The sequence below is a fragment of the Pristis pectinata genome, chromosome 9, assembly GCF_009764475.1.
Source record: "Pristis pectinata isolate sPriPec2 chromosome 9, sPriPec2.1.pri, whole genome shotgun sequence".
In the NCBI taxonomy this organism is placed as follows: domain Eukaryota; kingdom Metazoa; phylum Chordata; class Chondrichthyes; order Rhinopristiformes; family Pristidae; genus Pristis; species Pristis pectinata.
In genome coordinates this window covers 27,513,136-27,527,143 of record NC_067413.1, presented here as the reverse complement: position 1 = coordinate 27,527,143, position 14,008 = coordinate 27,513,136, and the positions used below count along the sequence as shown (strand labels likewise).

The window sequence follows — 14,008 nt, the reverse complement described above, 5'->3', positions numbered from 1 at the left end:
GCCTATAACTTCCTGTCTTTTGCCTCCCTCCTTAAGGAGTGGAGTGACATTTGTGATTTTCCAGTCCTCTGGAACCATTGCTGATTTAGTGATTCCTGAAAGATCACTACTAATGCCTCCACTATCTCTTCAGCTACCTCTTTCAGAACACTGGTCTGTAGTCCATCCAGTGCAGGTGACTTATCTACCTTCAGACCTTTCAGCTTCCCAAGCACCAGCTCCTTAGTAATAGAGACTACACTCACTTCTGCCCCCTGACTCTCTCGAACTTCTGGCATGTTGCTGGTGTCTTCCACAGTGAAGACCGATGCAAAATACTTATTCAGTTTGTCTGCCATTTCTTTGTTCCCCATTACTACCTCTCCAGCAACATCTTCCAGTGGTCCAATGTCCACTCTTGCCTCTCTTTTAATCTTTATACATCTGAAAAAACTTTTGATATCCTCTCATACATTATTGGCTAGCTCACCTTCATATTTCATCTTTAATCCCCTTATTGCTATTTTTGTTGCCTTCTGTTGGTTTTTAAAAGCTTCCCAATCTTCTAGCTGCTTGCTAATTTTTGCAATATTGTATGCCCTCGCTTTTGCTTTTATGCTGTCTTTGACTTCCCTCTTCAGCATGGCATGGCAACATTGGAACTAATGCAGTTTACGTAATATTAGGCAGTTAATTACTTCAGAGTTGGAAAAAAAGGTGATCCTGCTCTTTGCATTTTATTTGGAGCTGTTGCACAGATTTGGTCACTGGGAGGTGGTGCTGAGAGAAACTCAATAATGACTTCCCAAGGTAAATTCTAGTTACAACAGTCAGTGTGCTTTCCTTTCTTGAAGGATCATTATTCCACCTAGGAGAGACAGTGGAGCTCTCTCCCCCAATTCTGCTGCTACTCAGAAAATTGTCTCCACCTAATGCATGCCATGAACTTAACAGTGCTCAGATTGGGAGTAGGATGTACAAATTGGGAGAAGGACACTTCACCCGCAAGGCTGCTCTCTCATGAGCTCATGTCTGATTGGACCGTAACCTTAACTCTACATCAGAAACTTTTCACCAAGTATCTAACTCTGGCTTAAAATTTAAAAGGCTGCTTTCCTCTCCCCTTGTGAAAGTGTGTTCCAGAGACTCAATCAACAAGATAATATTTCCTCATCTGTGTCCCAAGTGGACACACCCTTATTTTAAAACAGTGACCAAGTTCAAGGTTCTCCCACAAGATGAAACATCTTCATCACATGTACCTTGTCAAGACCAACCCCCCTCCCCCCCCCCGCCCAAGGAACTCACTCTCTCTCTCTACTAAACTCCACAAGCCTAGGCTGTCCAATCTTTCCTTGTGGCAACTTGCCCATTCTAGGTGTTGGTGCCCTACATAAATGAAGCATAACCTCCCTACTTTTATATTCCATTCTCCTATCAGTAAACTATAACATTGTTAGTTTTCCTAATTACCCGCTGTACCTGCACACTAGCGATTTGTGAATCATACATTTGGACACACATATCCCTCTGCATCTCAGAGATCTGAAATCTTCCGTTCTAAACAATTTTATTTTTCCCAGCAAAATGAACAATTTCATTATCAGGCACTCCCTGGATTATAAATACCTAACTTACAGATACCTGTATGTAAGAACAAGCTCCCACAAATATTAAATTCAAATGAGATTTCTTGAAAAGACCTCTTTACATGCAACCTCCAGTAATCAGACATTGTCGCTTAAGAAGACGGGCTGCCAGTTACATCACGGGAGGCCACTTGAGAGAGTTGCTTTGGAAATTGACAAGTAATCGCTTCTATTAATACTTGAGCAATGATGCCCTATTAAACAATAACATCCCCTGATACATCAAGCCCATCAAAACCAACCATTGAGCATGGGACATTCTGATTCTGTACCATTGTAACTAGGCAGGGGAAGATGATATATAAATGTTAATGTCAATTGGTCCCAACCAACATCATTCATTACAATACTGGTATGGTTACTGCAGAGTGACTTTGTGTACTTTCTGACTAATGGACAAAATGACATATGTAAAAACAGAACTAGTTTGTAGCCCAGGGATGACCTGTATAGAAACTGCATCACTGTGTTGACAGTGGAGTAATTAACCTGTCAAATCTTCAAGATCGATATTAAAATCCTACATAGGTGGGTGGGGGTGCAATGCACATTGGGGAGTTAGTAAGATACCTGTGATGCAGGAGGAGGCCATTTCAGCCCATCAATTCCAAGCTGGCTCCCAGCAGAGCAATCGGATTAGTGCCATTGACTCTGGTCTCTTTATTTCCCTGTACCATTGAATTGAATTATGAAATTATGTGCTTGAATGAAGTATTGGAATGGGACTTCAGCACTTGAGCACTAAGCACTTTTGAGTTAGCGTTGTAAGTGTTACCACTGCATAACAGATGAGACAGAATAAAATAGAAACAGAAGACAATGTCTTACTCAGAATTATTGTTTTAGTAAAATATTTCTGTGCTTTTTTTCATCTGTAGGGGTTCCTGGTGTGTTTGTGGCAGCATGGACAAGTGTGAGGGCGACTCTGGCAGACACACAGTAAGTATGATGGGTTACCAGCTTGGGTGGAGATTTTCTGTGGGAAATCTACCAAACTTTTAATAAGACTGCAGCAAATGTAGATGTGAAAGAGAGCACTAGCAGAAATGAAGTAAAGAAACTCATTTGGCCCTTGAACTTGCTCAATAAGGCTATGCTTAATTATTCTTTCTAATTCAGGGGCACATTTGCATTTTCACTATCTTGAACCTAGGAATAGGCTCTCCAGCCCTTTGAACCCATTTCCTTAATCAATTGGATCATGGTTGATCGGAATATCATTTCCATTTAATTGCTTTCTTGTCTGACAAAATCTATCAATCTCAGTCTTCAATTGATCTATCGTTGTCAGCCTTTTGAAAGAGAGTATCTTTGATTTCCACAACACTTCGTGTGAAAAATTTGGCTCATTGTGCACTCCTAAGTGGTTTGAAGTTTAGATTATGTTCATGAGATCAAATGATTAGGATTTTTAATATCACCAAAAAGCACAGATAGACTGAGGATAGCAAATCTTTCCAGATTTCAGGGAAGGATCAGTAAGGAAGATCAGAGTAGAAAAGCAAGAAAGATAAAAGCAGACGGTAAAAGCTTCTGTAGATAAGTAAAAAGGAAAAGATTAGGAAAAGTTAAAATGGGTCCCTTACGGACTGAGATTGAAGAAATTATATTGGGGAACAAGAAAATAACAGAGAAATTAAATTAATACCTTGTGTCTTTTCATAGAAGAAGATACAGAAGGCCTACCAGAAATAGCAGAGAATAATAGGCCTGGAGTGAATGAGGAGTTGAATAAAACTAGCATTATATAAAAAATAGTAATGGAGAAATTAATGGGACTGAGAATCAATAAAACCCCAGGATATGATGACCTGAAACCTAAGGATTTGGCTCTGGAGATAATGGGTGTGAAGGTTCTAGAACTGTTCACATCGATGGCGACCCAACTATTTACAAAACATATCACTGATTTGATAAGGGAATTATGTGTAATAAATTCAAGTTTATAGAGCTAAACTGGATGATATCGGGAGCTGTGAGGAACACAAGAAACTAGGCCCCTCAAGTCTACCACACCACTCAAAATGATCATGGCAGATCTTTCTCAAGCCTCATCTCATCTTTTGTGCCAGTACCATGTAGCACACAATTCCCCAATCTTTCAAAAATGTATCTATCTCCTCTTTAAATATCTCCAGTGATCTAACTTCCACTGGGATGTAGAATTCCAGAGACTCACCACCCTCTGTGAAAAGAAATTTCTACCCAGCTCAGTTTTAAATGACTGAATCCTTGTAACTATGCCCCTCAGTTAATGTTCTCCCACTAGTGGAAACATCTCAACATCTACCTTGTCATGTCCCATAGGATCTTGCATGTTTCAATAAAATCACCCCTCATTCTTCCAAACTCCAAAAAATACAGATCTGGCTTCTTTTGGCCATTTGTGATAGAACAACTGTCTTGCCCCAGGAATTAGACCAGTGAATTTCTTCTGAACTATCTCCAATGCTAGTGTATCCTTACTTAAATAGAGGAACTAAGACAGCTCATAGTACTTTAGGTGTGGCCTTACCAACACTCAGTACAATTGCAGGATATAGAGAAACTTAAAAATGATAAAGACAGGTTAAGTAAAAGGGCAAAGGCATGGCAGATGGAATATAATAAAAAAATGTGAGGTCAACCACTGTGGTAGGTACAAATGGAATGGCAGAATATTTTTTTAAATGGTGAGAGAAGCTCAGTCACTGAGTGTATTCAGTCAGGATAGTGATTTTAACAAATGTTTTTGGTATTGCACTGCATAGCATTAAAGGACAATCCTGGGGCTTGGCACACTAAACACAACATGGGATTACATGTGGAATTTGCCAAAACTCAGTATAATCGTACCTTCCTCCAAGTTTAGTTCCAACATTTATGAGATAACTGCCATTAACCAACCATTTTGATTACTTTTGTATGTGTATGTTTGTGATTATTGGTTTGTAGATCTGGACACATAGAATATACAGAATTTACAGAATTTTAGATCACAGAAGCCATTCAGTGGATCATTCAAATTTGCCATATCAAATTTATCTCTGTTCTTGATATACTAATGAAAATATATGCAGGAATTGTAGATAATTGTTTATTATATAACTCATTGCATCTAATGATATTCTTCCTCTTTTTGTACCAACAGGTGCTGGGATCTAAGTGCTGGGAATTTAAAGTTGATTTATCAGCTACCTATTTTGGCTTCAATATTGGTGAGATATAATAAACGAACAAACGCTGCCTTCCTCCCTTAGGATCTGACTTGTTTCTGCAAACTCGGGTGTCATCACATCCAATATTTTTCTGATTTCACTTGATAGAAAGTGTTTCTCTTCTTTTTCCAGGTAAACTTCATGCTTTTTATCAACATTATCAGACTCTTAGCAACAAAACTGAGAGAGTCTAATGTTGGAAGGTGTGATACCCGTCAACAGTACCGGTAAGCCATAGGGTTTAGATAAAGCAGCCCCTTCTGCATGGGGAGAGCAAGGTGATGCTCAATGTATAAACAGTAATGGATGAGGATGTACTGTTCCTTTTGTGAAATGAAGGCACTTTATTAGGTCATTGTTCATTTCAATGATTACCACCATATTTGGTGTGGCAATGCTTGAAACATTAAAGAAACCTTCCCCTTTATCTATGATGGCCACAAAACATTTGATGGGACATTTAAAGAGGTAGCTCTATCCTGACTTTCACTTCTTAATTTCCTCCTCCACTTCTTGATAAAACCCCTGCTTTGTAGTTTCAAACCCACCATTAATGTTAAAATCACTGATTACATTTTAACTTCAATATTGGAGCACAATCTATTTCTTATCGTATTTGAGCCTTCTGAAACCTTTCCACTTTCTTATAGCTGAATAGGCAATCAAGCCATAAGTTCAGATGAAAGGTTATCATCCCAAGAATTGAAGTCTGTGCCTCTTATCACAAATGCTGTCTGACCTGCTGTGTATTTCCAGGAATTTTATTTTAGACCTCAGGTTGATGTTTGTGTGTTTTGTCTGGAGGGACTCCTAACAATGTTCAGCAAATTTAAGATGGTTAACGCATTGCGAATCAGAAAATAACAGGCCCAAGAACTGCTTCAGGCACTTATGGAGGCTGTGGATGAGGGGTGATGGAGAGTGGTTATCATTGTAATCTGCAAACCTGCAAATATGGAAATGTAAAATTAAATGGAAATACCTCATCTGAACTATTGCTAATCTAATTATCTTGCCTGAAATGCAGGAAGCTGCTGAAGTCGACTCTGGTCCTGTCTCCTTTGTTTGGAGTACACTACATTGTCTTCATGGCTATCCCTTACACTGAGGTGTCTGGGATTCTCTGGCAAATCCAGATGCATTACGAAATGTTCTTTAATTCCTCTCAGGTAATTATAGAGTTGTAGAGTTGTACCATATAGAAACGGGTCCTTTGGCCCACCACACCTGTGCCGACCTTTTTGGCCAGCAACACTAATCCCATTTGCCTGCATTAGGTCCCTATCCTTCTATGCCTTGCCTTTTCAAATGCCTGTCTGTCTCTTTAAATGTAGTTAATGTATCTGATTCCACCTCCTCCTCTGGCAGTTTCAGATTTTTGTGTAAAAATGCTTTCCCTCAAATCCCCTTTAAAACTCCTTCCTCTCACTTTAATCCTATGCCCTCTTGCTTTTGATAACTATATCAGGGGAAAAGATTTTGACTATCTGTCCTTTCTATGCCTCATGGTTTTATAATACTCTATCAGATCATTCTTCAGCCAATTTTGCTCCAGGGAAAAAATGCCCAGCCTATCTGATCTTTTCCCATAATTAAAATCTTCCGATCCAGGCAACATCCTGGTGAATCTCCTTTGCACTCTCGCCCGTGGATTCTGATCCTTCTTGAGATAAGAGACCTTTATTAGTCACATATACATTGAAACACACATTGAAGAACATCTTTTTGCGTAGTGTTTTGGGGGCAGCCCACAAGTGTCGCCACGCTTCCGGCGCCAACTTTCCTCCCACAACTTCCTAACCCACGTGTCTTTTTTTTTGGAATGTGGGAGGAAACCCACGTAGACACAGGGAGAACATACAAACTCCTTACAGGTTTCCAATTGCAAAAACCATCCACTTCCTGTGCTTCCTATCACCAAGCCAATTTGGATCTAACTTGCCAGCTTTCTGTGGATCCCATGATTCTAACCTTTGGATTAGTCCTTAATGTCAGACCTTACTGAAGTACATAATCTCACTGCCCTCATCAAGTACACTTTGTTATATATTTGGAAAATTCAATTAAATTGGTCAGATGGAATCTTCCCCTAACAAAGCCATGCCTTTCCAAGTGTAGATTATCCCTGTATTTCAGAATTTTCTCCAATAACTTCTCTTTCACTCACTGATCTGTAATCAGTGATCAGAACTGCACACATTACTCCAAGTATGGTTGAACCAGGGTTTTGTAAAGTTGCAATATAATGTTCCAACTTTCATATTCCTATGCACCAAGCTGTGAAGACAAGCATGCCATATGTCTTTTTCACTACCCTGTCTACCTGTATTGTCACTTTCAGGAAACTATGGATTTGATCCCCAAGGTCCCTCTGTTCATCAGCATTCCTTAGTGCCTTATCATTTACTGAATGTGTTCTACCCCAATTTGACTTCCTATATGGCATCATCTTGCATTTGCTGGGATTATATTCCGTCTGCAGTTCTCCACCCAACTTTCCATCTGATCTATATCCCTCTGTAGCCTTATACAACCTTCCTCACCAAATTTAATGTTACCTGCAAACTTACTAATCATACCTCTTGCATTCACATCCAATGAACAACAAAGGTCCCAGCACTGCTCCCTGCTATACACCACTATTCACAGACATCCAACCAGCAAAAACTCCTTCCACTACCACTGTCTGTCTCCTGCTGGCCCTGTACTCTTACTGACACACTTTTTAAAAGACTTGTCAGCTGTCACTTCACAACAAGCATCCGCTCCCAGTCTACTTTCGCCAGGTCCTCTCTTACGCTATTGAAATGAGCCTCCTTCCAGTTTAAGATCTTAACATGAGGACCACTTTATCCTTTTCCATAACTGCCTTGAAACTTACAGAATTATGGTCACTGTTTGCAAAGTGTTTCCCTACCGACACTTCCAAAACCTGCCCAGTTTCATTTCCTAAGATAAGTACTGTCCTGCCTGTGATAGGACTACCTACATATTGTCTCAGAAAACTCCCTTGGACACGCAAAACAAATTTTGTCCCTTCTAAGCAGAAAAATGTCAAGGCAGATTTTGGTAGTTGGTGGTTCTTGGGTATCGATGTAATAACATGAAGCTGTTGGATTGTTTTAAAACTCAATAGCTTCACAAATGCCTTATAATGAATGAAATCTGGTGCTCTTGCCCACCCTGGCCTATAGCTCATTCCAGTCCACAAGGAATCGTCTTTTGAATCGGCCAGGCAGTCATCTGCTTTTAAATTAAGATGGTTCACTGCTATTTTCTCAGAGTAATTAAAAATGGACAATAAATGTTGCCTTTCCCATGCAACCCAGATTCAGAGACTGAAATATAATTTGACTGAATCAAATAATTTTTCCAGTTATCAGCCTGAGCACCTGACAGTCATTGCAATCAATCTGGATGCTTAAGATTCTCAAAATTATGCTGGGAATGGATTTCTATTTTTTCTGTATGGAATACATACTTTCTTCACTCTGGAAGGATACAAGTTTGAATACTAAAGGTGTAATAGACTAGATATAGTATGGTAGGTCAGGTCAGAATAACTTAAAAGAATTTATTCTTAAGTACTGAATGGACAGTGTATGTGTCACTGATTCTGCCTCAGGTAGAATACACGGATAAAAATTTTATAAGTTGGAAGACTAGCAGATGGTATTCAGAAGGAACTAGGTACTTAATGTCCACATCACAGAAAATTAATATGCAGGTGAATAGAATGGCTTTTATAGTAAGAGGATTGGAGTGAAGAAGTCTTGCTGCAATTAAAAACAGCTTTGGCAAGGTCATGCCTGGAATAGTGGTAGAATTTTGGTCTCCTTACCTCTGAAAGGATATAGTTTCCCTAAAGGGGTAAATTGGATGAGATGTCTGTCATTTGAGATGATTGAGTAGAATGGCCCAATATTCTCTGGAGTTTACAAGAATGAGAGAGCTCGTTGAAACAAAATTCATAGAGTACTTGATAGAATAGATGCTAAGTGGTTATTTCCTCTTCTAAGAAATCTAGAACATATTCTGATGGAAATGACATTAGGGATAGCAAAGTAAGTTGATGTAGAAGTCCAGCATTATCTTAATGAATGGCAGGGCATACTCCATTGGCTCTACGGTCTCTTCCTGCTGCTAAGTTTCCTGATGTGTAAGCTCTACTAAATGAACAGCAAAGTTCTAACATTCAAAAATAAAAGCAAAAAAAAACTAGAAATATTCATGGAAACATTCAGCAGGTTAGGCAGCATGTAAGGAGCAAGAAGTAGAATTATTCTTTTAGGTTGATGGATTGAACTGGAAGTTAAAAGATTTATCAGGCCTTAATTATGTACAGAGAAAAAAAAATCAGTTAGAGGAGGATAAAAGCAGGATAGGATAGGAGAGATTAAATGGATAAGTGTAGAAGCAAACTGGTTGAATAATGTGACAAATAAAGAGACAAAAGATGAGTCAGAAGGAGATGTAAATGGTAAAAGCAGAAAAATTGTCAATAACTGATTCCCAAGACAATGAAAGCAGTAGATATGACCTCAAACCGTTGAACTCAGTGATAAGTTTGGAAGAATGTAAAATGTCTAAAATTGGTAAATTGGTTTATTATTGTCACATGTAATGAGGTACAGTGGAAAAACTTGTCTTGCACACCATTCATATAGATCAATTCATTAGTGCATTGAGGTAGTACAAGGTAAAACAATAACAGAAGGCAGAATAAAGTATTACAGCCACAGAAAGTGCAGTGCAAGTAGACAATAAGGTGCAAAGTTATAACAAGGTAGGTTGTGAGGTCAAGAGTCCATCTTATTGTACTATGGAACTGAAGGCATGGTAGTGCAGTGGTTAGTGTATGCTATTACAGCGCCAGCAACCTGGGTTCAATTCCCGCCACTGTCTGTAAGTTTGTACGTTCTCCCTGTGTCTGCATGGGTTTCCTCCCACATTCCAAAGGTGTACGGGTTAGGAAGCTGTTAGGAAGCGGCGACACTTGTGGGCTGCCCCCAGAACATTCTACGCAAAAGATGCATTTCACTGTGTGTTTCGATGTACATGTGACTAATAAAGATATCTCATCTTATCAATAGTCTTATAACAGCAGGGTAGAACCTGTCCTTGAGTCTGGTGGTACGTGCTTTCAGGCTTTTGTATCTTCTGCCGACAGGAGTGGGGAGCAGAGTGTTCAGGGTGGGTGGGATCTTTGATTATGCTGCCTGCTTTACTGAGGCAGCAAGAAGTGTAGATCGAGTCCATGGAGGCTTCCTAAAGATGTGATTCTGTCCTCAGCTTTGAGGTTTATTTGAATAAATCAGGAGTCAAGGATAGTGAGCTCGGAAGTGGGGCATGGCTGAGAATCAAACTACAAACTACTGGAAGTTCAGGGCTACCCTTACGGACTGAACGGAGGTGTTCTCAAAGTGATCACTCAATTTGCATTTAGTCTCCCCAGTGTAAAGTAGATTATATTGTGAGCAGCAAGTACACTATATGGCTTTAAGTACTATCCTCTTAACTTTGCAGGGTTGCTTTGTGGCTGTTATCTACTGCTTTTGCAATGGAGAGGTAAGTACTTGTGGTCCTGTGTGTAAGTGTGTTGATTTTAGCGAGTGAGCAAAGTCCCAGATATAAATGGATGACTGACCGACCTGAATCGTTAGAGTAGATTAGTAGCTCACTTAGTTCTACCCTGAAGAGTGCTTTTTTTATATATATATATATAGGGATTTTGGTTCTGGAGTCCAAACATTCACTGCTGTACCTTGTGTAAATTAAAAAAGGCATTTGCTTGGACTGTGCTGGGAACTCCTGCAGCAATGAAGTGGTGATCTCAGTATGGAATGAGTTACCTATGGCAATGTGCAGAGGTTGCCTGTGAGGGTTGGTGTAGGATGGGCTGGGTTGAGTGGTGCTGCTTCTCAGTACTGAAATGTGGAGCTCAGAACTGCATCCTGGCTGGTATGGTATTGTGGGCCATTGCTCAGGATTAGTTAGGCAGTCACTGGCTATTGAGCTTGTTACCATGGAGAAATCACTGGGCTGGGTGCCAAGCAAAGAGACAGGGAGGCAGCAGCTTCCAACACATCAAACTGGAGGTGATGAGAGAGACCATAGGAGCCCAGTGGTCTGTCAACACATGGAGCAACTGCTGTCAGTCCCCAGCAATGGTCCGCAGTAACTGCACTACCCGAGCACCTCATCTCAGCACTATGTGGCTGCACCAAGACAGGCAGCTATTGTACATCACCGCAGTGACTCACACCGTACCGAGCAGATTGATAACAAGGTGACTTCAAGTTTGTTTATTGCTATGGGAGCACCAGCAAAGGCCTGAGTCAGTTTAGGATGCATCAACAGTGAAGGCAGAGGTTCTTGTCAGGTTCCTAGTACAGCAGTACAGTCAATAAAGCAAGTCTAAATGTGTATGTAATAATGACTCCTTTTAATGCTGATTCCATTGGCGCGCTCATTCAGAGGGATACATCCTGGCTGCTAAATGAGGTACCAGTGTATCTTGCCCCTGAGTTGTTCCTAAGCATAGGAGTGTAGAGCTGTGACATTGGATAACTGCACATAGTAAGGCATACAGGTGAAATTGCTGATGGGCAGAAATTTCCTTCTTTGTAACTTTGAAAGTATTGGGCTTTGAACTAGTATCCTCCTGTTTTACAGTCAGGTCAAAGGAACGAGTATAAAGGCCAAGGTGCATGTGCATTCTGTGCATATGGCACATTGCCAACCACGTTGCTTAGGACATCTCTCTCAGTGCTCAGTGTTTGCCTGAAATTTGCATTAAGTATTAACTTGTGTTTCATACTAATCCCCAGCAACAGCCTGCAATACCATGTCGGCCAGAATGCAGCCTTAAGCCCCACATTTCATTTGTGAATGAGCATGCATATCTTAATGAAATTTTCAAGCCACCTTTGCATCATCCATTGAGATTCTCTACTGCATTTTAATTTTGGAAAGCCCAAAATATGGGGATTAAGCTGGAAGTTAAGCTTTCCTCTGTTATTGTGAAGTTAGCTGATCTTGCTGGTCCTCGAGACTGGTGGACCGCTGCTGACTTCTTGATGGGAATGATTAAATAAAGTTGGTGGACCTGCTGCTGGTAGGTTTCCCTTGTGCAGAGTGCACAGAACCAACATATAAACTGTCCCAATCCAGGTTTTGAGCCCTGGGTTTTGTCATGTTTAATTGTGTATCATTACACTCTGTTTCAGGTCCAGAGTGAGATCAAAAAAGCATGGGCCCGTTGGATTTTGGCGCTTGACTTCAAACGCAAAGCTCGGAGTGGAAGCACTGCCTACAGCTATGGGCCAATGGTGTCACACACCAACAACAGCATCAGTGCCAACATGACCACCCGGGCACCACAAGCTCTCCACCTCAATAGCCGAATGGGTGGCGGGTTACTCAATGGACACTGGAACTTGCCGGGCTATGTGAAAAGCAGCTCCGTGTCTGAGAACTCACACCCCTCTTCCCTTCCAGAGCAGTATGGCAAGGACGATGAGAATGGCAAGTCTCCAGCATCCAACAAACCTTCGTTGGTCATCAAGGAAGAGAGGGAAACTGTAATGTAACTGATGGACACACATAAGAAACTCCATTTCCAACTGCACACCACAACTGTTAGAGACTGGCACTGGACTGGCTCATTTCTGCCCACACTGGAATGGGTAGTCTCCCCAAAATGGAAAAGACACGATAATTGTGAAGAGAGGTTTAGGAAGACATGACATAGCTGACTTCATCATGCAATCCTTCCACCTGCTAAAGGTTGTCTGGACCTTTGAATACTTATTTAGACCTTAGTCAAGCACTGTTCCACAACATCCTCACAAGTGCCAGCATTCTGTGGCTAGACTCAAAACACCATTGGTGACACTCATTGCTTTACACAGCCTGAATCTACAAGAGTAAGTCCTTGATGCCAGTACTTCTCAGTTTACTCAGCCCAATATGGTTGACCATATTAAGCTGAACATAATCTGATTAAACTCATGGGAGATAGAAAGTCATCAATTCCCTTTTACAAAATAAAAAGTGAAAATGCTGGAGATACTCAGCAGGTTAGGCAGCATCTGTGGAGAGAGGAACAGAGTTAACATTTTGGGTTGATGATCTATCATCAGATCCCCTCCTATCTTTATTGTCAGTCAGATTCAGCATTGGGACTGAATGATTAAAAAATTTGCCCGGCAAAGCTGTATTTTTTTGGTGAGGATATCTGGAGGGATTAGTTGATACCAGAGGAAAGGGTCTGAGAGAGAGAGCCTCAGCAAAATCATGTGATAGTTGGAGTTTAAAACATACCCCATCCTATTTTTATAGAGTTTGCAGATGCACTGCTACAAAGAGCTGCAGAGTTCCATCTCAGGTGTGATAACATCCTGGAAATCTTGTACTGATATTGGGCCTTTTTCATTTTAGACATTTAGCAAAAAAATTCAGAAATTATGGGTAACAAACTGATCCAGTAATCAACATCAGAACAGATCCTCAATAAAAGAAACCTGGGAAGAAATTAGAATTTAGACAGTGCTGAGGTGAAAACCAATCAAACACTATCTAAAGGACCATGAGTTAATGAAACTGCAAGATTCACAGTTATATTTAATGTGTTGAGTTGGATAGTAGTCTCTTCAGTAAAATAAAACCACAATTAAAACCACGATCTTCTTCATAAACTAGGTGTTGCTATATATGCATGTATTAGGTTCAACTGACTTTATGTCCACTTGTTGTCCAGTGAAACTAATTGAAGTGCATTCTAAACATGCCTGGTTGTTGTTTCTGGTTGAGTTTGTGATGTTAATGTTGTTTGGTTGACAATTGTGAGAAAAAGGGGTAAATTATTATTTATTGTTAATATTTTTAACATTCAAAAGACTGCATCTTTAGTGAATATGAAAAGAAAATAAACATGCTGGTTGTTTCTATCATGACTGACATTCCATTTTGGATTAATTGATTTTAAAATTATATAGTGTGGACCGTGGGATGGAAATCAGGGGTTTAAGCAGCTATTAGTTAATTCACCTGTAAAGGTTATTCTCTACAAGTACACCTCATATGAGTATTTATGTTGTTTAATAGTAATGGGGAAGTCACGAATTCAAATCCCCACATAGTGTTCAATAAATTCAGTAATTGTGGGGCAACAACAGAACA

General features: G+C 40.2%; 1 protein-coding gene across 1 annotated transcript in view; it reads left to right on the top strand.

The window, feature by feature from the left end:
- pth1r (parathyroid hormone 1 receptor) overlaps positions 1-13,716 on the top strand; it is an 82,209-nt gene extending 68,493 nt beyond the window's left edge. The window contains exons 8-13 of the mRNA XM_052023219.1: positions 2,507-2,567; positions 4,759-4,825; positions 4,958-5,052; positions 5,853-5,994; positions 10,352-10,393; positions 12,055-13,716. Coding sequence (XP_051879179.1) covers positions 2,507-2,567; positions 4,759-4,825; positions 4,958-5,052; positions 5,853-5,994; positions 10,352-10,393; positions 12,055-12,417 — 770 coding nt within the window. The 3' untranslated portion in view covers positions 12,418-13,716. The remainder of the gene's footprint in view (positions 1-2,506; positions 2,568-4,758; positions 4,826-4,957; positions 5,053-5,852; positions 5,995-10,351; positions 10,394-12,054) is intronic.
- Positions 13,717-14,008: the final 292 nt, after the last annotated feature.